Source organism: Physeter macrocephalus, chromosome 12 (genome assembly GCF_002837175.3).
Source record: "Physeter macrocephalus isolate SW-GA chromosome 12, ASM283717v5, whole genome shotgun sequence".
Taxonomy (NCBI): Eukaryota; Metazoa; Chordata; class Mammalia; order Artiodactyla; family Physeteridae; genus Physeter; species Physeter macrocephalus.
This window is the reverse complement of record NC_041225.1, coordinates 51,444,397-51,470,415: the sequence shown is the minus strand read 5'-3', so window position 1 is coordinate 51,470,415 and position 26,019 is coordinate 51,444,397. Positions and strand designations below refer to the sequence as shown.

Sequence of the window (26,019 nt, the reverse complement as noted above, 5' to 3'; positions counted from 1 at the left end):
GGTCTGGATTCGGGAACATGGAGGGATAGTCAGGGTCCCAGGCAGGAACTTATGGGGGACAAGCTGTGCTTCCAGGGTCCATTCTGCTCAAAAGGTAAACAAACAAATAAATAATAATAACAGTAAAAATGCAAATGCACTAAGTTGAGAATCAGAGGGTATGGGTTCAGGTATCAATTCATCGTTACTCCTAGCCTGGAGCAGGTCAGTTCACACAAACTGAGATCGCTCTTTCCTAAATAAATATACTGCCCAGGGCACATTAGCCAAGGAACAATCACAGGTTCTGAATCTCCCTAAGAAAAATCCTCAGTCTAAAGAGAGTCCTCATTAGTGAAATCCAGGTAGCAATCCGTTCTTCTCTCTTAACATAGCTCCTAGCATCACTTCTGGTGGAGATGTTGTTCCCATACTATTGATGTTGTCATCCATAATTTTCCTATGTCCAAGTTCTGAGTAATAAAGTGAGCAAAGAAAAGAACAAATACCTTTCCTCTCCCCCAACGCTATCATGTCTTCAGGTCATTTAACAAAGCTTCCTCCTAGTCTAAATATCTGTCATACCCCTATAATGGTTTAAAAAAAAAATTCCTTATAGTTCTTCTTTATCTTTCCTTTCCTACTCTATGAATTAGGCCCAGTTTTCCTTTGAGCCAAGTCAAAAGTCCACGTAGGTGTTATTGCCCTATAACATGCTCAGAACCATTCTTCCTGGACAAATGCTGGTCAGTGTCTCTGACTAAGTTTCTACAGAGCCATGCCCTCTGTTTAGGGTGAGTTCTTTATCCAGTCTGGCTGAATGCCTGGATGTTGGTTTTTCTCTGTTAAAGGATGCTGAAGGCAAGACTTCAGCTTCAGGTATTTGCTCATTGAGTCCCAAACATCTTCCCATTAGGCTCACCAGATGTGTCTGAATCCTTAGTGAGTAGCCATCTCAGCCTCTTGTGCTTGGAGCCTCTTGTACTTAGATGTAAAATGAGGGTGGTTAAGCCATAGAGTGAAATGCTAAAGCTGGAAAAGACAGACTTCTCATCCACTGCTTTTCAGACTGTTTATTAGTGACCTGAAAGATCAATTTACTGGCTCCCAACCAGCATTTTTAAATAAATGGAATAGAGTTTTTTTTTTAAAAAAGGAAAAAACAAAATGGTGCTAGCAAAGGTTGTCTTGTTTCGCTAAACTGTTTCAGCTGTGTAAGTGTGGGTTTCCTACTGACTAGCATCAGTCTTTTTAAACAATGTAAGAGTTGTTCTAGATCTGTGTTTCTCAAATTATGGTCTGCACCAGTAGCGTCAGCTATTACCTGGAGATTCATTAGAAATGCAAATTCTTGAGCCTCATCCCAGACCTACTGAATCAGAACCTTTAGGGGTGGGGCCTGACAATCTGTGCTTTAAAAAGCCTCCAGTCAATTCTGATAAACACACAAATTTGAAAACCACTGGGATCTAGATAATTGAGCCTTTCTCAAGCAAAGGAGAGACTTGAGCCCTAGAGAAAATGTGACTCTTTTCTCTTTTCTCCCAGTATGATTACATAGATAGCTGGCATTGTAGACACATAGGAGTGAAGCAAATTATCACACACAATGGATGCCTTAAGCATAAGGGCTTAATTCTCTCTTGCAGGTGGTTGAGAAGTGCTGGTCTAGAATGATGCCCAAAGTTTCTCTTCAGAGTCAAATTTATGTGACTTTATCTAAATTCTCCAAAACATAAAGTAATCCAACACAGAGATTTGAATATAAATGCTTAAAATATAGTTTCTTCTTATCTCTACTGTGTTTATAAACAATGATCCTATTGTGATAATAAAGAAATTAAGTATATAACTGTTATTAAGAACTGGAAACTAAGATTTGCTGAGGACATTCAAAATCAGCCTCAAGTTCACTAATCTAATCATAATGCCATATTGACAAGCTCTCCCTAGGACAGTGATTTATAGCCTTTATCCTGCTTTCGCCCCATTTTGTTCACAGCACACTCCCAATCACTAGTATTTCTCATCACAATGCTGCTACTCTCATGGGAACTCTTATGCAGGGAGGGGAGAGCTTGAAAAGTCTCCTTGAGGATTCTAACCCCCCACATGATAATGGATCACTACACTAGGATGAAAGACAAAGTTGCTAATAACAATCTAAGTCAGTAGAGAACAAATCGTCCTACCAGAATAGCCTAGTTTTAAATAGGCATTGACTGAGTTCCAGGATGATCCAAGAGCTCAGAGCATAATTCATTGTTGTATACTTATTTATTCCCTGCAAAGAATCACTTTATTCTTTCAGAAGAAAGCGAAATCTGGTCATGAGAAAGGGAAGATTTTCTTGTCAATCAACTAATCTACATTTTTCATGCCTATTGTGTATGCATCGGTGTACTAAGAAATATGTAGGATGTGCATGGCTGTAGAGCAACTGGATAGAAAAGATCAGAACATATTAAATAAGCAACATAAAAATATAACATTAAGAAATGTTAAATTATCAAGGACTAATTATGAAACCATCTGATGTGGTTTCAAGAAAAATGGATTCCTAAACCCAACCCCAGAAATACTGACATAAGACTTATCAGAGGCAGGGCTCAGGATGAGGCCCAGGGCGCATTTAAGTCCTCCAGATGGTTATGATAGTCAAGCTAGGCACACTACCTTAGAAATTCAGAAAAGGAAAATTAATTTTAACTGGTACAGTCAAGGAACACCTCTGTGGCACAGTGAAGCTGAGCTCAGCCTTGAGGACAGGGTAGAAAGTAAACAAAGCAACAGAGAGATCAAAGAGCATCTGCGCACTTGCCTGGAGCAGGAATGTTACCTGGGACAAAGTGCTAAAGAAGCTTTGGAAGGTAAAGAATGAGTGCCTAAAGCAGTCAGAGAAGGCGTCCCCCAAACTGAGTCTTAAAGATTGGCAGGAAGAATCTGTCAAACAGAGAATGAGGGAAAGGGGATTTCAGGCAGAGGAAACAACTTATACACAGTATAGAGATGTAGCGTGGCAAGATGTGTTAAGTGAAGAGCACACGTTCCATATGACCAGTGAAGGAGATCAGAATGTGCCACCCCAAAGTAATGAGAGTTTGGCATGTAGACAAAGAATGCCACCTGCCGTATCAGCAAACAAAGGATGTAGTGACCATCAGCCCCTGCAGCTGCCCCCAGTGGTACACCCTGAGGGGATTCAGGATAGAAAAGAACAGGATACTGGCCCTAGATAGTTGAGGTGCATATCAAAGGAGTAATTTCATCAAGCCCAGACTCTTGCATCTTCTCAGACATAGAAAAGCACTAAATTCATTAACTTGAGATGTGTGTTTTTTCTTTAATTAACAGTAATCTTTGATGTGCTGACTACCTGGTTTCTATTGCAAAAACTCCTATATACCCTGGCTCCTCCCTTTCTTCTTTAGAGCAGTCCCTCAGAGCTTTCCGCGAGGCTGTCTCCGGGGCTTAAGTCCTCAGCAAGTCCCCTGGATAAAACATAGGTCTCAACTTTTAGGTTGTGCAATTTTTTCAGTTGACAGGCATATAGATTATTTTGAGCTGAAGTCAATTGAGAATCAACAGATGCAAAAAGAAGTCTTTGCAGAGCTTCCATTAAATGACTAAAAGCAGAAACTTCTAAGAAACTAGGAGTGTCATAAATCTCCATTCTGGGGGAGTTTTATGGCCATGAAGAAGAAAGAAAGTTGTGGAATGAATCTACACAAATAAACCTTACTAAAATAACGCTGATCTTCCATTACTTTCCCCATACATGTACCTTCCCACAATCTATCCCCCCTAGAAACTCAACCTCCCTTCCCTTTGTTTAGTCACTTCTTCACTATGTATCACTCTTCACTAAAGTGGTATATAAACTCTGAAGTCTAACCATCTCTTTGGGGTTTTCACTTTATTTCTCTGAAGCACCATGAGCATTAATAATAGTAACAGGGACTTCCCTGGTGGTGCAGTGGTTAAGAATCCACCTGCAAATGCAGGGCACACAGGTTCGAGCCCTGGTCCGGGAAGATCCCACATGCCACGGAGCAACTAAGTCTGTGAGCCACAACTACTGAGCCCACACACCTAGAGCCCGTGCCGCGAAACAAGAGAAGCCACCACAATGAGAAGCCCGTGCACCGCAACCAAGAGAAGGCCCCGCTCGCCGCAACTAGAGAAAGCCTGTGTGCAGCAACGAAGACAATGCAGCCAAACATAAAGAAATAAATGAATAAATTTAAAAAATATGTATATATAATAATAACAACATCAATAAAAATTTGTGTGCCTTTTCTCCTGTTAATCTGTCTTTGTCAGTTTAATTTGTAGGCCCCATTTATGAACCTAAGAGGGTAGAGGAAAAAATTTTCTTCCCCTATACTAGAATGGGCAGAGGAGGAAGGAGAGCCCTATGAGAGACAGGGTAAGAGAAGTGGTCAACGTGATTAAGAAGTAAAAGAATAAAACTGAACTTCTCAAACCCTCAGGGGGGAAGTAAATTGCTGGGTGTACATGCATATGATATATTGTGCGAGTGATAGGGTCCAGAAACCACAAAGAATGAGTAGATTCATGTCCCATCTAAAAGGGGCAGCCTTCTCAAGCCAAGCCAACAGCTGCCTTGTTGGGCATGAAGGACCTGGTGCTGCCAAGTCATCTGATTTATGTTTTCAAGAAACCCAGAAATTCAGATTTTTAGATAGTATCTCCAAACTTTTAAATAATGACTCAAAATTCTTCAAGTTATTATTTAGGCCAAAACCCCACAAAACTCCTGGACTGATATGGATGCTAGTTTATCACTTCTGGGCTAGAGTTTAATAAACTCTTACTGCATCCAAATTAGACCAGTGTCTGTGTAATTCACTATGTGCCTAATTCATGGGTTGGCAGAACATGGAAGCTAGGCTGAAGACATTTTGGGAAAGAAAAAAAAATCAAGTTTGGAGCTTTTATTCTGGAAAGACCTGTTTACGTCTGTATATACCTATATCCACATCTATATGATTTATATCTATGTATATATAGATATCTATATCTTCCTCAATTTAAATATAGACAAGATATTATTCTCAAACTTTGTGATATTTTTCAAAAATTGCCAGGGCTTAGAAAGTATACTATAGTAGCCAGAGGCATGATTTGAAAAAAAGCATTCTTTATTAGTGAACAGGCATACCTCATTCTACTTTGCTTCACTTTATTGCGCTTCACGTTTTCATAAATTGAAGGTTTGTGGCAACCCTGCCTCAAGCAAGTCTGCCAGCACCATTTTTCCAACAGCATTTGCTTACTTTGTGTCTCTGTGTCACATTTTGGTAATTGCTGCAATATTTCAAACTTTTCATTATTATTATATTTAAGGTGATATGTGATCAGTGATCTTTGATTGTAATTGTTTTGAGTTACCACAGACTGTGCTGAGATGGCTAACTTAATAAATGTTGTGTATGTTCTGACTGCCCCACTGACCAGCTCTTCCCTGTCTCTCTCCCTTTCCTCAGGCCTCCCTATTCCCTGAGACACAACTATATTTAAATTAGGCCAGTTAATAATCCTTCAGTGGCCTCTAAGTGTTCAAATGAAAGGAAGAGTCACACACCTCTCACTTTAAAATCAAAAGCTAGAAATGATTAAATTTAGTGAGGAAGGCATGTCTAAAGCTGAGAGAGGCCATAAGTTAGGCCGCGTGTGTCAAACAGCCAAGTTGTGAATGCAAAGGGAAAGTTCTTCAAGGAAATTAAAAGTGCTACTTCAGTGAACACACGAATGATAAGAAAGTAAGACAGCCTTACTGCTGATATGGAGAAAGTTTTAGTGATCTGGTTAGATCACACCAGCCACAACACTTCCTTAAATTAAAGCCTAATGCAGAGCAAGGCCTTAACTCTATTCAATTCTGTGAGGAAGGGACATAAGAAAAGTTTGAAGCGAGCAGAGGTTGGTTCATGAGTTTTAAGAAAAAAAGCCATCTCCATGATGTTAAAGTGCAAGGTGAAGCAGCAAGTAATGATGTAGAAGCTGCAGCAAGTTATCCAGAGATCTAGGTAAGATAATTCATGAAGGTAGCTACCATAAACAACAGATTTTCAATGCAGACGAAACAGCCTTCTACTGGAAGAAGATGCCAGAAGACTTTTATAGCTAGGGAGAAGTCAATGCCTGGCTTTAAAGGTTCAAAGGACAGGCTGACTCTCTTGTTAGTGATTAAGGTAGCTGGTGACTTAAAATGAAGCCAATGCTCTTTTACCATTCTAAAAATCCTAGGGCCCTTAAGTATTTTGCTAAATCTACTTTGCCTGTGCTCTATCAATGGAATTACTAAGCCTGGATGTCAGTACATTTCTTTACAACATGGTTTACTAAATATTTTAAGCCCACTGTTGAGACTTACTGCTCAGAAAAAAAAAAAAAAGATTCCTTTCCAAATACTACTGCTCACTGATAATGAACTTGGTCACCCAAGAACTCTGATGGAGATGTACAATAAGATGAATGTTGTTTTCACACCTGCAAACATAACATCCATTATGCAGCCCATAGATCAAGGAGTAATTTCAACTTTCAAGTCTTATTATTGAAGAAATACATTTTTGTAAGGCTGTAGCTGCCTTAGGTAGTAAGTCCTCTGGTGGATCTGAGCAAAGTACAGTGAAAACATCCTGAAAAGGATTCACCCTTCTAGATGCCATGAAGAACATTTGTGGTTCATGGCAAGAGGTCAAAATATCAACACGAACAGGAGTTTGGAAGAAGTTGATTCCAACCCTCATGGATGACTTTCGAGGGGTTTGAGACTTCAGTGGAGGAAGTAATTGCAGATGTGGTGGAAATAGCAAGAGAACTAGAATTCGAAGTGATGCCCAAAGATGTGACTGAGTTGCTACAATCTCATGATAAAACTTTAACAGATGAGCAGTTGCTTCTTATGGATGAGTAAAGTGTTTTCTTGAGATGGAATCTACTCCTGGTAAAGACTGTGAAGATAGCTGAAATGACAACAAATGATTTAGAATATTACATAAACTTAGCTGATAAAGCAATGACAAGGTTTGAAACACAGACTCCAGGTTTGAAAGAAGTTCTGCCGCGGGTAAAATGCTATCAAACAGCATTACATGCTACAGAGAAATCATTTGTGAAAGGAAGATTCAACTGATGTGGCAAACTTTTTTGTTGTCTTATTTTAAGAAATTGCCACAGGTCCCCAACCTTCAGCAACCACCACTCTGATTAGTCAGCAGCCATCAACATCAAGGCAAGACCCTCCACCAACAAAAAGATTATGACTTGCTGAATGCTCAGATGATGGTTAGCATTTTCTAGCAATAAAGTATTTTTAAATTAAGGTATAATGCTATTGCACACTTAATAGACTACAGTATAGTGTAAACATACATTTATATGCACTGGGAAACCAAAAGATTCATGTGACTCTCTTTATTGTAATATCCACTTTATTGCCATGGTCTGGAACCAAACCTGCAACCTCTCCGAGGCATGCCTATAAAAGTATTTGAGACCCTACAAGATTAATTCTACATGCTAATATTTAGGGAGGAAAAAGTACTGTTTTCACTATGCAAGCTGAAAAGGACTTTAGTAGCATATACAAACTTTAATTTCATGAGCAACATGAGCAAATCTAGGGTCTTTCTTACTTTCTCCTTGTTGGAGAGTCATTCTAAGGGCAAATTCATTAAAACTGGAAAGTGCTATATATATTTTTTAATATTTATTTATTTATTTTATTATTTATTTTGGTTGCACTGGGTCTTAGTTGCAGGCTCCTTAGTTGTGGCATGCGAACTGTTAGCTGCGACATGCATGTGGGATCTAGCTCCCTGACCAGGGATCGAACCCAGGCCCCCTGCATTGGGAGCATGGAGTCTTAACCACTGTGCCACCAGGGAAGTCCCTATATATTTTTTCAGACTTTTAATTGAGGAAAAAATTATTTATTTTAGGTGCCTGTTTAATCAACTTTGAGAAACCATTCTATGACAAATGACAAATCTTATATTCAAGTTGTACCGACTTACTTGCCATTATAAAAATCACCCTTCTATGAATTTCAGAAGTAACTTTCTTAAGAATCTCAGCTGCATAAAAATTTAACTACTACATAATTCAAAACTTTGTCTATAATCCTCTTTAAGGTTATGACATAAAAAGATGTTCCTCTGAAGACAAAAATCAATTTTCATTTCAATTTTCTCCATTACATTTTTTTCACAAGTATAAAATGTTTTCTCTTTACAAGAATATTTGGAAAGGCTGGACTGTAAACTAAGATTATTCATTATTTCTAGTTGAACACCTTCTAAACAGAAAACTCATCTCTCAAAGATAATCTGATGGACTTTAGACAACTCTAAGTGTTAGAAAACTCTTTCTTATATTGAACTGAGGCAAAAACCAGGGTTCCTAACTCCCAGATCAGAGTTTTTTCATATAATTCAGCTCAAATAAGGTCTTTAGATATCAAGGTTACAATACAAAAAAAAAAAAAAAAATTTCAAAACAAAATGCAAATGATTCCTAGTAGATCCTATAGAAATGATGGCAATATTTACTTTTAAAAGCATTGATTTCATTGCAGTAGTCCTTTATAGAATTATTTTAAATAATAAAAAAAAACCCTTTGTGTTGGCTACGCTCCATTTACAATAACAATTTGCATTAGGTAGAGAAGAATAATACATTTAGGGGAGTCATCATTTGTTCACTCACAAATACTATGTGTTATAACTTACAATGAAAAGTGAATCAAGAATGAAAACTCTCCCCCCCAAATTGATTTTGCACTAAGAATTACTTTTTGTTTAGCACCTTCAACAACCCTATGAGAATAATTATTCCATTTTTATTGTAAGGTAATTATACACAAGATATACAAGCATACATAAGTTGAATAAGTTGTTTATTCAACTAGCTAGATATTCCTATCTTTTCATATTCTGCTTATAAAGCCTTATTTGACTAGTCAGATAAGAAGAAATACGGATTTAGAGATACCTCAGTCTCAAGAGCCAGGTCCTTATTGGCCTTACCATTTTTGCAGACCTTTAAGCTACTGAGCCCTTAGTGTCCTCAACTGCAAAATGGGAGTAATACTTACACAGCCTTATGGTGCTTGCATAAAATAATGTTGATTAAGGAAGTAATACTATGTCAAGCACACACTAGGTACATAATAAATGTTAATTCCTTCCCCCCACTCCAGATGGCACAAAATAAGGAATTTTAAAAGGTACTATTAAGGATAGGGAGCATTTATCCATTAGACACGAAAATGAGAACTACAAAATTAAATCTACTGGTATCAATGTGAAAACTCTTTAAAAAGTGCCTACATAGTGCAGCGTATACCAATTTATAGTTAAATATAATTTTCTAAACATGCCATCACTTTGAAAACAATTTTCTCATTTTTTCCATAATTTCTAAGCACATACCCAGCCAGTAACTGCAAAGAAACCACAACCCATCGTGAACCAAGTGTCACACCCTGCCAAATTATGCCAAATCAACAACAAAAATTTATTTACTCTTTAAACTGCGTGAATTTAAATCTATTCTATTTGAGATTGATACGGAGTGAAAACCTCCTCTTACCTCCGTTCCCCCTTTAAAATAAGATGCTTAGTGTCTGGGAGGGGCTTAAGTTGCAAAGTAAAGAATGTAAAGGGAAGGAATGAAACAACTTCATAAGTACATTCGTGTCAAGGGAAAGTTGACTCCTCCCTAACCCTGAAATACAGCTACTACAGCCACAAGGAAATACAATGGCATGTTATCGGCCATTTTCCGCATTTGGCCCGTCTACCCCTGTGCTAAAGAATTAGACCGGTGCGCACGAATTTCCCCTTTCTCCATAACCCACAGCTAAAGGTAGAACATGCCAGCAGGCTGCAGACACCCACTCGGGTGACTGAGCTCCCGAGACTCAGTTTCACAGCCAGCACCCACCCAAGTCTTAGGACCCTCCCCACACACGACGATACTACCCAGCCCTCCTCGCCCCAAGATTCGCACATGCGTACACCCAATTAGAAGTTAGAGCGTCCCCCTACTCGCCTAGTCCCCACGCCCAGCTGCCACGCAGCCAGTCCTCCTGCCCTTCTTGGGGCCGCTAGCTTCACTATTCAGTAATACGCATGTGCAAAGGGTGTCTCCGGGCCACCCGTTAGCCGGCCGGGGCGGGACGGCAGGCGGAACCAAGTTTCTTGCGCACGCTCTAGACATGCGCAGTGCAGCGGCTGAGGCGCCAGCTGTCGATTTGGAAGTTCCGGGGAGGCAGCGCATGCGCGAGTTTACGCGTTACCGGCGAAGAGGGGAGCCTGACGACTCGGAAATTTGAATACCACAGTGGCATGGAGTGTGACCTCATGGAGAGTGACATCTTGGAGTCGTTGGAAGATCTCGGGTAAGACTGCCAGGGCACGGGTCTCCCAAACCTCACGCTGCCGGCGCCCTGGGAACTCCTCCTCCGCCCCAGTCAGAGACACCTGCCTCTTCACGCCGCACCCCGTGGCTCCTGACTGTCGCCTCCCTATAGCTCCGGGACCCCAATGCCACGTCCACTGCCTGCCCTGCCGGGTCGGGGCCCTCCAGCTGCGATACCCTAGGCCTCCCCTGTGCTTCCTGCAGCCGAGTTACCCGCAGCGTTTGTCAGTCATGCGTGTCATTGTCTGGGTTTTGGTTCTCGCCACCACGCTCCTCGAGCTCCTCTCCTTGCGCCTCATTCTCCTGCCCTACTCCCTCACTCGGGAGGTTGCCAAAGTTGATTCTCTGTTTTCCTACTTGTTCTCCAAACTTCCTGCTCCTGTCTTGAGTCCCTACTCCTACGCCATCCCCCTACCCTCAAAAAAATCTGCTTTGCCCAGTCATGTATGCATGTGCCCAGGCTGCCCTCAGCCACAAGTCCGTGCGCTGCATACGTTCCGCCCGCTAGCTCACTTGTGCACTTATCCTGTCACCACCTTCCTGGGAACCACTGGTAGTTTCCCTTGACTCTTGACACTCCTTCATTGAGCCACCGTTACCCCTTACCCTTAGGGGCATCTTCACCCACCAAGTCTCTGCATATTTGTTGTGCATTTTGTCTCTCCTCGTGAGTTAACTCAACCATAATTTATCAGTATCTAGAAGCTGTAAATAGGGATTCTTATCTCACTGGGTCACCCAGATCAGTGTACTCTTGTTAAAACTTGAGAACATAGAATTTCTTGGGCTAAATGTGGTTCCAGAAACAAACTGTATTATTAAATATTTGCCTACAGTTACGGTATCAAAAAAAAAAAAAAAAGAAAGAAAGAAAGAAAAGAAAAACAGATTTAGGTAACCATATTTAAAAAGTAACAAGTCCCTTATCAAAACCTTCCCCGAGGTTTTTCCATGCCATGGAAACCTTTGGGGGAAACCTTTTTTCTTCAGGAAAGGATACCTTGGGTTCCCAAAATCTGCCCGTTTAAGTAACTTGTCCTGGAACAGATTTTTATGAAAGAAAATGGTAGTGCTTATCATCTTTTTTTGTCAACATGAATTATCATTGTTCTTTTCTTTGGAACTTGCTCTGAATTGTCATGACTATTCTGGACTTTAGGCGGCTTATTTCTTTGATGAGAGCCTAAGTAAAAGTCACATTCAGCAAAATGGTGTCTTTTTGGTGGACCTCTCAGACTAAATTGCTAAATTTCACACATGAAACCATTCAGTAAACATTTTTGATGAACACTTGTTCTGTTGACAGCGTTGATCTGAGCACTTAAGGGTACAGAGTGAGGTAGAAGAGAAGTTCACACTGTGAAAATATGCTGTGAGGAGAACTGAGGAGGGCCAGGAAAAGGAAAGGAAATGGGGAAGGAAAACTGGGAAAGGAAACAAGTCCTAAGCTTCCTAGAAGAAGTGACACTTAAGATTAATCTTGAAGGAGTAGAGAGAGGATGGAGGTAAACTGTATTTAAATGTAGTCATTCTGCATGGATAGAGGTCCCTTAACAATTGGTGATGGATGCCATTTCTTCCCATTATTGTTCTTTTATCCTCTGTTGACTATGTTTTTCTTCTTTTGGGTACTATAAAAGTCATTGTTACTATAATTATTCCAGTTAAATAAATCATGGAGATGTGTTGTAATGTAAACCGTGGATAGTCTGAAAACTTGACTATACATTTTAACCCATAACTGCCTAGTTTGGTGGCATTCAGTCATTAAAATTTAGCCTTGGGCTTCCCTGGTGGCACAGTGGTTGAGAATCCGCCTGCCAATGCAGGGGACACGGGTTCGTGCCCCGGTCCGGGAAGATCCCATATGCCGCGGAGTGGCTGGGCCCGTGAGCCACGGCCGCTGGGCCTGCACGTCCGGGGCCTGTGCTCCGCAACGGGAAGAGGCCACAACAGTGAGAGGCCCGCATACCACCAAAAAAAAAAAAAAAAAAAAAATTTAGCCTTAATTGAATGACGTGTACTTTTCAAGGATTTACTGTGAAATATTAGAAATAAATGACCATTTATTTTTAACCTGGTACACAGTAGGAATTCAGTAATTACTTGTAGAATATATTAATAAAGTTTAAATGTGTAACACAAGGAGAAATTTCTAGGCCTAGTTTTTTTATTTCACTGCCTAATAATATGTGGTTTTGAATCTAGATGCCAGGCTATATATAATCTCATTTTTTGTGTGAGATTTCTTCTGTCCCATTAAATATATAAACATATAATTATATTTTAGAAGGATTGACTGTTATGATTTTTCTAACATCCCTATACCTCTAAATATCGAATTATCTTAAGCATATACTATATCATATTTGATAAGTGCTTTTATCAATATTACATTTAAAAGAAGATAAAATAACCTGAAGAATATGTATTTTAAAATTACTTTGAGAATGATAAAATCTTTAATTCTAGCTACTTTCTAGATTGAGGTTCATTGTTACTATTGTCTTTTATGAATGTTTGAACATTTAATAATTTTTTAAAATTACATTTGAATCACTTACAAAGAATTGGGATTCAGTTGCACCAGTTCACCCAAGCATCAACTCACCAGCAATTATTAAATTAATCTTCACATTTCTCTGGTACTAGTAAGTCTTACTAATCTTAACTATCATTAAATATAGAAGGAGGAAATGAATGAATAATTGGAAAGCTTTTGCTTTTAAAGAAAATCATTAAAAACCAAATCTAATTAATTTCTGGAAAAATTTCTAGAAAATATAACCTAAGTTTTATTTCTGAAATAGTAAACTATAGTATAACTAGTTATCACTTATAATCTAGTTTTAATACTAATTCAATTAAAGTAAGAAAGTAAACCTTTGTACAATAAGAGCTTTCAGTAAATGTACAGAGGTTGACATAATTTAGTACATGTGATTCTATTCAATATTCACATATTTTGAGGGGATTAGCTTGTTTTTTCTAATGGTTTAGTTTATTTATATTTGCAAGTTTAGAGACTGGTCATTGTAATTTATCTTCGTTAAACCATTGCTTAATTATACAAATAAAAGTGTAAATACATTGTATCTGTAATGTATTAGATGTGATTTTATATTCTTCTGAAGTATAATTTCTTACCAGTTACAAGGATCCATTGTTAGAAGATGTAATGTATTAGATGTGATTTTATATTCTTCTGAAGTATAATTTCTTACTCACCAGTTACAAGGGTCCATTGTTAGAAGATGGCGCTCTGTCTCAGGCAGTCTCTGCTGGAGCCAGTTCCCCTGAGTTTACCAAACTCTGTGCTTGGTTGGTGTCTGAATTAAGAGTGCTCTGTAAACTAGACGAAAATGTGCAAGCAACTAACAGTAAGTAAACATTCAGTTTTAGGTGCAAAATGTAAAAATAAAGTTTGTATTGTCAAGTGAACATTATCAGTATTACAGCTGAGATTTCAAGTTCTTTGTAAATGTAAAAAAAATTTTGTAAAGAAACCAAATGCTTTTTTCTCCTCCATTGTTTTTAGAGATAAGGTGATTCTGAAGTTGAAAAACTGGAATGTAGTCATACAACTGTTAAAAATTTGTGGAAGTTGAAAAGACCCTATTACTGAGACACAGAAAAATGGAGACAAGTATATATGAACTTTTCATTCTTTGTAAAAAGTTGTGAGATCTTAAATTGGTGGCTAGAACTAGAAATTGGGGCGTTTTTCTCTGAGGACTACCAAATTCCAGTACATATAGCATGTAATGTAAATGCATTCTAATTCTGTTATACATAGGGAGAAAGAATACTTTATTAAGAAGCTTTCCGTGTCATAGAAATGTATCACTAGATGCATCAAAACTAGATCCAGCACCATCAGATTTATGGTGTTGAAAGCCGTTTTACATTTGCCAGTTTTGTTAACTGCTTTGGCACTAGTTTTGATGCTGTGAAAGAGGCAAAAGCTTGGAATCTGATACTCCACAACCTGGTTCCCTCCTATCATAGGTAAACCCATAACAGGAGATAAAGAAAAATGCCCACCTGCTAATCCACCCTTATGGAGAACTATACACATAATCCCATTTTTTTCCCACACAGAATCCCATTTCGAAGAGCTCACTCTTGCATATTTAGTGTATTTAATGTGTATACATCAGTGGCATCCAGTTCTAATTATTAAGGAGAGTATAGTGTAACAGTAGTAGCAGCAGCTTACATTTACTGAGCACTAGGCATATTCTAAGCACTTTACTAGTGTTAACTCATTTAAACCTCAGGGCAACCCTACCAGGCAGCTTTTATTACTCTTTTATATGTTAAACAAGGAAGCACAAAGGTTAAGTACCTTGCCTGAGGTCACACAACCAGTAAGTGCTTCAGTCCCCAGCAGTCAAGCTTGGGAGCCAGTGTTCTTCACACTGCCTCTTGACCTAACATTTCGGAGATTGTAGGTGCCCTTGAAAACACCTATACAGTGTTAACTGTTTATAACCAGGAGCCCTGTTGTTCAAATGAAAACATCTTATAGAAGTCAATATAAAACAGGTAAAAACTGTGGCTGTTTTAGTTGAGGTTGAGAGGGACCACTTTGAGCACAGCTGTCTCCTCCCCGGCTGCCTCTAACGGAGTTCTTTGGAACTGAAGTTCACGGAACACAGCTTGCAAAACATTGATAATACATTCTTCCCATTTTATAGGTGAGAAAATGGACTCAAATCAAGTGACTCTCAAAGTTTGTTTGTTAAATTTTACCCCTTTGTGATACTGGTTAGAGAACTATCAAAATAGTAAAGAAGAAAGAGCATTGCTTTTCCTTGGTTCACCCAGTAAACGCTATACTTGACAACGTTATGAGAAAACAGAAACACGAATCATGTTCGCCATCTTCAAATATAGTCTAACTGGGAATTTTAGGCACAACTGAAACAACTGGAGATTAGAACAGTAGTTAAATACTTCACTTTGTGGTTCACAGGGGAAGGAAATCAGTGAGTGTAGCAGGCCCTGGGGAACGTTTCATCAAGGAGCAAGACCACTGGGCTTTGATGGATAGGTGAGGTTTGATAGAGGAGGAGAGAGTAGAGGGCATATCAATCACCAGGAGTCACTTAAGTGAAGGCACGCAAGTAGAAATGAGATTGACCATTCCTGGGACAGTGAGGAGACTGGCCTGGCACAGAGGGAATGTTTGTGGAGGTTGTAGGTAACTACTATATACATGTAGTAGGAACTACTCCTAACAATATACTGGGAAGGGCAAGCAGAGAGGCTATGAAGAATCTTTAAAGGCAAACAGAAAATATTAGATTGGATGAGGTAGAAATTAGGAAGCCATTAAAGGTTCTCAAACAAGGCAATAACCTAATGAAAACTGTTTAAGAAAGCAGATTGGCAGTGGTGTGAGAAAGGATGAATTAGAAGAGACAGGAACTTGTATTAGGAAAATACTATTAAAATTTTCAATTTATATATAATTACTATGCCAATGGGGAAAACAATAATTTTTATTAAATAAGATTATTTTAATTCTTAAAAGGCCCAAGTGAAGCTGAAGAATTCCAGCTTGAGGTGAGTGGGCTACTAGGGGAGATGAACTGTCCATATCTTTCACTGACATCTGGGGATGTGACCAAGCGCCTTCTCATTCAGAAGAACTGCCTTCTTTTGCTCAGTAAGTTCATGGCTACTAGAATGTAGTCATTATTTTTTATTTATGTTTTCCGTGGCTAATAAATGGGTGTAAAGAAAATTTTGTTAAATTTCTGACTAAGAAGCTAATGATGGGTCCATGTGCTGGTAGCAGTTTCGTTTTGTAATTGCTACTCTTTTATGGTTTAAATTTGGTGTGGTGCTCAGCCTGCTGAGCTTCACCTAACATGACCAAAGGTAGTGCTGGAGGGTTATGCAAGTGTGTGATCACCACACCTCAGTGTTCTAGACTAGAAACACATTTTAAAATAAACTAGGAAGATATTGTGGGAATAATGAAGGGCTTTTTTAAATTAATTTATTTGAGGACAGTAACCATTCTAGGTGCAATAAATGGTAAATGTAATTATTTAAAGTATTTTGTTGATATTTCTTTGTGGCTGGGTAATTGTTTGGGGATTTTGGTTTTGTTTGTAAAGATGTCAAATTACAGTGTAAACATTTCTGGAATACTATTTGGATTGTTCCTGTACTTACTGATCATTCTGGGAAGTAAATTTTTATGAAAAATTCTCTCCTTCCATGTTTTTTAAATATACTAACTACTATTTCTCTCTTCACCCTGAGAAACAATAAGTAGACTCACAAATTTTATTGCCTTATATAAACTCTCCAATAAACACCACCAGTAGTCTTAAACTCAGAATTTTTGTAGCATTCTGAGACAAGCTTAGAGTAAACTTTGGTTAACTGAATATTATAGTTCTTATTATGACAAACAGCATTCAGAGGATCTTTTAAATGTTCGTCTTTACAAGTGAACTTTGGCTTCTGAAAAATGATGCAACTCCAATTTTGAAGGTTCAGTCAAAAAAAAAAAAAAGTGTGTTCACAGCTGTTATACTTAGGAACTAAGGTATTCCAAAATCACTTTCTTAATTTCCCCTTTGTCAAATGATTGTTACTGGGTGGGTATGGGGGCAGGGGATAGACACATACTGTTAGATATTGCTTTAGATATTGATATTGCTGCATATAGTTCTTATGCATACATTCATTATCCTTCAAATTGTATAATTTCAGTAACTGGCTCAGCCACAGTATACGCACTGAATCTTCCTTTGTAGCACTGCTTTTCCTTTCCAATACCTGATATTTGGCACTTAGAATATGTTATCTTACATAGGAAGACAACAGCTGTGTGGAAAGCTCAGTAATGACCCTGAATAGCTAATTCTTCCAAAGAGCTCAGAGTTTGGTCTTTTTGGTACTGATACTTATAAAAACCACTTGGAATATAAATATTTATAAAAATGCCTTTAACTCTCTCCTGTTTCTTAAGCAAGTGTCCTGAACATTATTATTTTGGACTCAGGGTCATAATTATATTTTAACGTGCTATCACCCCTCAAAAGCTTTTCAAGAATATACAACTATTTGCTCCTCAACTACATGACTAAATCAACAAAAGGTTTCTCTGCTCTTCGAATTCTTTGTACATACATACACACTGCTCCCTTCCTCCTCTTTATCTTTGCTTCTGCTCTCTCCCCTTTTGAAAATATTCCCTAGTTTGTATTCTCTCTTATGCTAGTATGCATTTATGTACATATACTCATTCTCTTTTCACACTGTATAAATATTTCTCATCTTTCCAAGCATCAGTTGTCACATCTCGATGCTATAATTTTACTTGCTTCTTCCAGCACCCTTACCTTACTGATTTGAATCTTTTAATACATTGCATTCTGAGGGGGAAAATAAACCAACCTCATTAGAATTGTTAGTAAAATAGAATAGTCTATTCTCTAATAGTCTGTAGTGGCTGAAAAACTCTCATGTAAGAACTGTTGTCGTTGTTCATTGGCCTTTGTGGTTGTTAGGATATTTCCCTTAGGTATAATTAGTCAGATATCTTTGATGCATATATTCTTTATTCCTAACTAGATTGTCTGTAGAGATCTTTTTTGTTTGTTATGTATAATACCTACAGTGCCTTTCCTGGTACTTTGAACCACATCAGTTACAGTTAATGTTTTTCAATGGTAATTGTGTTGGTAAACTAATTTTGTGAATGCCTAAGCTATGTTGTCCCAAATTTAGAGACCAATTTATTATATAATATATGATTTTCTAGAGCAAAGGTTGGCAAACTTTTTCTTAAATGGCCAGATAGTAAATATTTTCAGCTTCGTGGGCCATAAGGTCTCTGTCACAGCTACTTAACCCTGCTGTTGTAGCATGTAAGCGGCCGTAGATGATATGTAAATGAATCAGAGTGTGGCAGTGTTCCAATAAAACCTTATTTGCAAAAACAGTTGATAATTTTCATGACATTGGGGTTTTACTGTTTCGATCTTTTAACTCATACAGTTTGCTATATGGAACATGCTAAGATTTTATCAAACCCATTTAGAAGACCTTTCCAGAAACTTAGCTGTGTTTATTCTAGAAAAGGATTTGGCAGCTTTTCAGAAATGATCTGCCAAAATTATGACCCCTGTACTTCTCACATTACACTTTGGGTGTAGGAAATGAGATATTCAAGCTGATCATTCTTTTATACTTATAATAGGGCTTAAGAGCCCAGAAAATGTCTTTTTCCAAAACTATCTTTCTAACGTTGTCAGAAGGTTCTCACTTTGTCACATAACCTGAAATCCTGAGATCCAAATGATTATTAAACATCTTTTATAACAAGTTAAATGTTCTTGGGAAGGTTAAAGTAATAAGATTGACTATTTATACCTTCAACTGAATTACCTGAAGCAGATTGCAGCCCTCATAATACCTGCCTGAAATCAACACACAAGGGGATGATATTGATACGAAAGGACTCTGTCCAGAAATGATTAGAAAGTTTTGGCTTTGTTTGTTTTTTTCCCCAGGGGAGGGGGTGAGAATGAGGAACATAGGAGGAAAGGGAATATTGAGAAGAATATAGATGGAAGAGGGTTTTCTGTGAACAGCTGGAGGGTGACCTTAGGCTACTGGAGACCATGAAAGAAGAATGTTTGGAAATTTAGTCCTTTCCCCCTTCTCTTGTAAGTGAAACTTTGACTACTTAAAAATGTTCTTTCACTCTGGTCTTAAACAGACTACCTGAGTTTTGGAAGGTAAGAGGGCAGGATAGTTGCATCACTGGTGTGTATCAGTTGTGAGAAGTAAACAATAATAATAATAACTTTTTAACTGTTGCTAAAAATTGGCCGCCTGCCACCTTTTGCAAATTTGTTAACAGATGCCAGCCCCTGTTCTGGAGGTTCCTTAATAGTGAAATGCAAGAATCCACATTTTAAGATGTGATCTACCTTGATCCTTTGATTTCAAAGAAGAATTGCTTGCTTTTAAATCAGGCTTTAAACGTATATTGGTTAAATACTGAATTACAGAACCAGTTTATATGTTATGTCATTTGCAGGTAAAAATGGTTTTCCTTTCTTGTTTTTATCCATTCTTGCAGCTTTAAAAGTTACATATCATTAGGTCTATAGAGCTGTGACTCCAGACTTATGACTATTAATTGTAGCTGTATCTCATTTTGAAATCTTATTTTGTTTACTTCAGCATACCTCATCTCAGAACTAGAAGCTGCCAGAATGCTCTGTGTGAATACTCTTCCAAAAAAAGCTCAAGAAGGAGGCGGTAGTGAGGTCTTTCAAGAGTTGAAAGGCATATGTATTGCTCTAGGAATGTCCAAACCTCCAGCCAATATAACTATGTTCCAATTCTTCAGCGGGATTGAAAAAAAAGTAAGACCTTTAGTACCAGATTGTAGTGTATTAAAGGCATAGTCCTACAGTTGTTTGAAATGAAGCAAGTTAATTTCTCTTAATGGGAACCTAATGTGCATATTATTAAGTGATTGTTACTAAATAAGTTTTGGGTTTTAAGTCCTAGATACCTTCAAGAGAAATTGGTATTTTACTGTTTTTTTTTTTTAACATGTTAGCATGTTTCTTTTTCAAAAAGGAAACTTTGCACTTTGATTTATAAACTGAAATAAGCTAGAAATAATGTAAAAAGAATTAGGACTTGTTATTTTATCATTGAACTTTGATGCAATTAATTTTAAGGTCCTTATCATTAAATGTAACCACCATTCTCCCCATTGACTGGACAGAAAAGGATGTAAATGTTTTGGGATTTTAATCCAGTCACTTCGAGTCTTACACGTTTCAACTGGCAAACTAGATATGTTGACTGCTAATATAATCTAGTATGTGAAAATAAGTCAGAATTATTTTATACCACATGTTATCAACAGTTAAGAGTTTTTATATAATTGATTAGGAACAAGCAATTTTAATTAAAAATTAATGAACAGAAGAGAATGATATTTGTTATAGCAGAGTTATTCTCTATATGCATATCTGCTGGACTCTAAGAATTGGTACATTTGCATTGTGGGGTAGATGGACACCATGATGCACAAATTTGGCTGAACTCTACAGGGGAGCAGCAGTGTATCCATAGTCCATATTTTTCTGTGTGTTCATTCATTCATTCAGCAAATACACATTGAATGCCCACTGTTGTCAGGCACTGTTCTAGGTTCAGTGAAGGACTCATGCTTCCATAGACACGTGAGGAGTGGGTCAAGTGAATGTCTTTATCATGTGGGTCTTGTACATTTCAAAACATCCTCCACCTTTGCCTCTGTCAGGAATCTTCTTTTGATGGCAAGATATGATGGGAATTGGGAAGATGAGGAGGATGTGTTTTATTTTTAGATTTGTTTATTCATTCATTTATGTTTTTGTGTCAGTTAAAGGAAACATTAGCAAAAGTTCCACCTAATCATGTGGGAAAGCCTTTATTGAAGAAGCCAATGGGACCGGCCCACTGGGTGAGTAGTAATCATCCTGAGTAAACTTTGTAAGGAGCCATCTACCTATCTCAGGATATTTATGTTTGTGTTTTTGAAGTTGTATTTTCTAATATGTAGTTTCCTAGGTGGACATCCTTAGAATCATTTTTGTTAATCTCAAGATTTATCCAAAATAATTTTATTTATGTAACATTAGAAGCACTTCTTTCATAATTTGTAAATATTTCACACAGCTGATTAAATTGAAGTTCAGTATGATGCATGTTTCTAATTGCCAAATGGGTTGCCTTCAAGCCAAAAACTTGACTGGGCTGAGCTTCACACAGTGAATTATAGGAAAACTAAATGAGAATTTTGTACTTTACGTATTCTTTATTATGTTTTGAGACAGCATTGTTATGCCTATCATTTCATTAGTTTATTATAACTTCTTATTCTATTTATTAAATAACCTAATTCATTTTGTGCTGAGTGCTGGGGATTCAGTTGTGAATAAAACAGATACACTTTCTGCCCTTTTGGAACGGGGGTCAAGCAGATTTAAATTCTAACTGGTCTTTTTAATTTTGTTTCAGGAAAAGATAGAAGCAATTAACCAAGCCGTAGCCAATGAATATGAAGTTCGGAGAAAGCTGCTAATAAAACGTTTGGATGTCACCGTCCAGTCTTTTGGCTGGTCTGACAGAGCTAAGGTACACATTATATCGCTTAAAAGAGCAGAGTATTTATAGACCTGATCCTTAAACATTCTTAGCTCAGTTTAGATACAGTGGAGACTATAAGAGAAATACATAGGAGACACACATAGGAGTTTTTCTTTAGTGAGTTACTGAGTAGCAATTCTTTCAGCCATTCAGCAATAATAAAAACATTTATTTTTCAATTTTTTAATATTTTCCAACAAAGCTATATGTTATAAACCCTACTGGGAGTTCCCATTTGTGAGAGAAAAGGAGAGAGTATCTGAAAATTACTAAAAATAATAAATTTTACAATTATTTGTTTATTGTACTTTAAGCTAGCAATTTAACTTGCTAATTAAATAAATTAATTAAATTAGAAATACTGATTTTGGAGGACAAAATATTACGATCCATTTATAGAGAATTGGAGAATCTGGTAAGACTGTTTTATTTCAGCTTCAATAAGATAATCCAGGTAGAGGTCTTGGTCATTCAACCGGTATTTATTAAATATCTACTATTTTATCAGTAAGTGGTAATTAATTGGCACAATTGATTAATTTGACCTTCTTAGAACCCTGAAATGGAACTAATTCTTGAATTTATGTGGAGGTTGGTCCAAATATATTAGTATTCGATGTTCACTTAATAGTACATTCTTTTTTGTTTTTTTTTTTGCGGGCCTCTCACTGTTGTGGTCTCTCCTGTTGTGGAGCGCAGGCTCAGTGGCCATGGCTCACGGGCCTAGCTGCTCCACGGCATGTGGGATCTTCCCGGACCGGGGCATGAACCCATATCCCCTGCATCGGCAGGCGGACTCTCAACCACTGCGCCACCAGGGAAGCCCAGTGCATTCATTTTTAAAAGTAGATTTTTCTCTGAATTTTAATTGACTGAGAAAATGTTTTTCTTTAGTTCTCCAGTTATCTTCCTAATACATTAGTTTCACCTAAAATCTTTAAACCATAGCATAGTCCTATTTAGCTGCTAAATTGATGGGGTAGATATTTATTGAGTTACAGTATCTTAGTGTTAGAAAGGTGTTTTAGAGATCAGTCTTAACTCTCCTTATTTTGCAACTAAAAAAATGGAGAGCCAGGTACATGGAAGGTTTTGCCTGAGATCTCACAGTGAGTCAGTAGTAACATGAGGAATAAACTGTTCTCTTCTGGGACTGTTGAGGAAATACCAGTCCTCTCTTAAGTTGTCTTTGATAAAAACAATCATCTTACTCTCGGCATAATACATATACTTCAAAAACAAAAACCTGCAACTCTCAGCTAGAAAAGCATGTAATGATTGATGGATGTGCATTGACCCAAGGCATTAACACTACAGTTCTGGGGGTTTGTTTGTTTGTTTGTTTTTTAATAAATTTATTTATTTGTTTTTGGCTGTGTTGGGTCTTTGTTGCTGCGTGTGGGCTTTTCTCTAGTTGTGGTGAGCGGGGTCTACTCTTCGTTGCAGTGTGCGGGCTTCTCATTGCGGTGGCTTCTCGTTGCAGAGTGTGGGCTGTAGGCACGCGGGCTCAGGAGTTGTGGCGCACGGGCTTAGTTGCTCCGTGGCATGTGGGATCTTCCCACACCAGGGCTCGAGCCCGTGTACCCTGCGTTAGCAGGTGGATTCTTAACCACTGCGCCACCAGGAAAGCCCTAACTTGCTCTTTATATCCTTTGTTCATTCATCTTTTGTGGTCTTATGTTACACATGCATTAAATGTACTTCTTCTAAATGGTTAAAGTAGACTCTTTTTCTTAATTATTATTTATAATAGAGGAAAGTATTACATGGGGGATCACTTTTGCAAGAAATATGTATCATGTTAACATAATTAGTTCAAATTAGTCACGGGTAACATTTTTTTATCTCATAGTAAGCAGATGAGAAAATTTAAAAAGCAAAATTGTTGAAATGGGTTTCCATTCTTATTTTAAATAGATAAGATGAAGGTGTTTGATCTGAGACCAATGGCATGGGGAAACTTTTTGTCCCACAGTCCTTTTAAAAGGGAAGCCCTTTTACCCCCATATCCCTCTCCCCCCCCATCATTCCTTGGGGATAGGGGGGTAAAGGGGCTTTATCTCAGCTGTACTCTTAAGTTAGTTCTTCACTAGATAGGAGCAATGGTGAGTATGTAACTTCTTCTGTCATCTGAAGCCTAGTACATGTTATCATCAGACATTTTGGAAATCTTATTTAATATCAATGTTGCTATGTCATCTTGAAAATTGACATTTGTCTTTGAACACTTTCTTTCACAGAGTCAGACAGAAAAATTAGCGAAGGTTTACCAGCCAAAGCGCTCAGTCTTATCTCCTAAAAGTACTATTTCTGTTGCCCACCTTTTGGCTGCAAGACAAGACTTGTCAAAGATTTTAAGGACAAGCAGTGGCTCTATAAGAGAAAAGACTGCCTGTGCCATCAATAAGGTAATGAGAGTACCTTTAATTTTCTTTCAAATACATTTATTTCTGTTTATAAAATAAAGTAATTCAAAATTTTAAATGTCTTTCTTATCCCATAGGTGTTGATGGGCAGGGTTCCTGACAGAGGAGGTAGGCCCAATGAAATTGAACCTCCACCCCCGGAGATGCCACCATGGCAGAAAAGGCAGGATGGCACCCAGCAGCCAGCAGGAGGCCGCGGAGCAGGGAGAGGTGGTTATGAACATGCCTCATATGGAGGGCGAGGAGGTCACGAACAAGGAGGGGGGAGGGGTGGACGTGGTGGCTACGACCACGGTGGCCGAGGGGGAGGAAGAGGAAATAAGCATCAAGGAGGCTGGACAGACGGAGGGAGTGGAGGGGGCGGTGGCTACCAAGATGGTAGTTACCGAGATTCCGGTTTCCAGCCGGGTGGCTATCACGGTGGCCACAGTGGTGGCTACCAGGGTGGTGGTTATGGTGGCTTCCAAACATCTACGTATACAGGAAGTGGATACCAGGGTGGTGGATATCAGCAGGACAGTAGATACCAAGATGGAGGGCATCATGGTGATCGAGGCAGTGGTCGCGGAGGGAGAGGTGGTCGCGGAGGCCGAGGTGGTGGACGCGCAGGCCAGGGAGGAGGTTGGGGAGGAAGAGGGAGCCAGAATTATCACCAGGGGGGACAGTTTGAACAGCACTTCCAGCATGGAGGTTATCAGTATAATCATTCTGGATTTGGACAGGGCAGACATTATACTAGTTGAGGCTACAGAACCTTACATTTTGCTAGAGCTCAAGTAATAGAAACTTAGTTTCAGAATCCTGAATCCAGCATTGATGTTGAGTTAATGTGAGACCGCAGGTGACAGGCAGATTCCTGCTTGGCATAAGCATTTGTAGGTCTTCATACAATACTGTTCGTTTTGGGTTTTGTTTTTTTTTTAATGGACTTACATAATGCTGTTTATTTGAGAAACACATACAGTATCTCTCCTTTGTATGAAGAATTTCTTAAAAGGTAATTAAAATTGCCTTTAATTGACCAGTAGACTAATTCCACAGTCAGAACATGCATATTTTTCTGAACAAAATTACTTGAATAAGTAGTTTTCATGTTTTCAATATGCAGTTTTGAAAAATGAGGATTCTCCTAGATTTTTTTAGATTTACAACTAGGAAACCTCATATTAACAATCCATTTATATGTATTTTCCTTAAAATATTCTAATGCGTATTTTCCAAGCACAGTTCTGCCCTGATTGGCTTTTTATTCTGAGAGGTTATGCAACATTTGCTTCATGATAGAACTTCAAGGTCAGTTCCTATTAAATGAGCTCTTCTGCAGATAGCACATTCAGTAGCCTTATCCTTTCGATGGAATACTGTACCATATGCTCAACTCTGAAAATCTTGAACGCGGCCAAAATCCGTAAAGATTATAAAAGCAAACTAAGTTGTGAACCTATAGTACACGTAGGTATTTAGTTAAGTATAGCAATTCAAACTGACCTGCATCCATTCAAAACAAGTTCCTCCTTCAACCTTATTTTTACTTGAAATCTGCTAGAAGAAACAGCAAACTGAAATTTGTTTTATGCACGAGTTAATACCACTGGCTCAGCAAATACAAGTTAGTTTGCTTTGGGCAGGAGACTTTTTTTGTAATGGAAAAAATGCACTACCAAGTAAGAGGACAGGTTTTTGCTTAGAGCAGGAGGCCCTTTATTATTGCTGCAGAAAACAAAAGCCTGGCTGCGTTGATGTTTGACACTCACCTTTACTGAAATCTACATGACGCTTCTTGCTGGGTTTTTGTACACGTAAATATTGTCAAGCTGTGAAAGAAAATGGCTGGAGGTGTGCTTTGTGTGAAAGGTGAGCAATAAAGTATTTGTATGTTCTCTCTTTGGTTTGAGTTTTATTTTAGCCACTTTTTTAAACGGAATTATCAGGACGCTTGCTTCAAGCTTCTGAACTAAGGCCTTTGTTCCCC

General features: G+C 38.2%; 1 protein-coding gene across 2 annotated transcripts; it reads left to right on the top strand.

The window, feature by feature from the left end:
- The first annotated feature begins 10,264 nt into the window (after positions 1-10,264).
- On the top strand, positions 10,265-25,927 carry FAM98A (family with sequence similarity 98 member A). Of its 2 annotated transcripts, XM_007124782.4 has the most exons (8): positions 10,265-10,414; positions 13,666-13,814; positions 15,974-16,108; positions 19,654-19,838; positions 20,855-20,935; positions 21,493-21,609; positions 23,862-24,029; positions 24,125-25,927. In XM_007124782.4, the coding sequence occupies exons 1-8, from the start codon at positions 10,362-10,364 to the stop codon at positions 24,788-24,790; spliced, it is 1,554 nt and encodes a 517-aa protein (XP_007124844.1). In that variant the 5' UTR covers positions 10,265-10,361; the 3' UTR covers positions 24,791-25,927. The 2 variants fall into 2 exon arrangements, with proteins under 2 accessions (XP_007124844.1, XP_007124845.1); XM_007124783.4 differs by lacking the exons at positions 10,265-10,414; positions 13,666-13,814 and adding an exon at positions 13,899-14,080.
- Positions 25,928-26,019: the final 92 nt, after the last annotated feature.

What these genes read in the sequence shown, in the direction of transcription:
- FAM98A (XM_007124782.4), top strand. Translation starts at nt 10,362, where the DNA reads ATGGAGTGTGACCTCATGGAGAGTGACATCTTGGAGTCGTTGGAAGAT. An exon ending in TCAGCGGGATTGAAAAAAAA is followed by an intron (nt 19,839 to 20,854) that starts GTAAGACCTTTA and finishes TTTTTGTGTCAG; the next exon opens with TTAAAGGAAACATTAGCAAA. An exon ending in GCTGGTCTGACAGAGCTAAG is followed by an intron (nt 21,610 to 23,861) that starts GTACACATTATA and finishes TTTCTTTCACAG; the next exon opens with AGTCAGACAGAAAAATTAGC.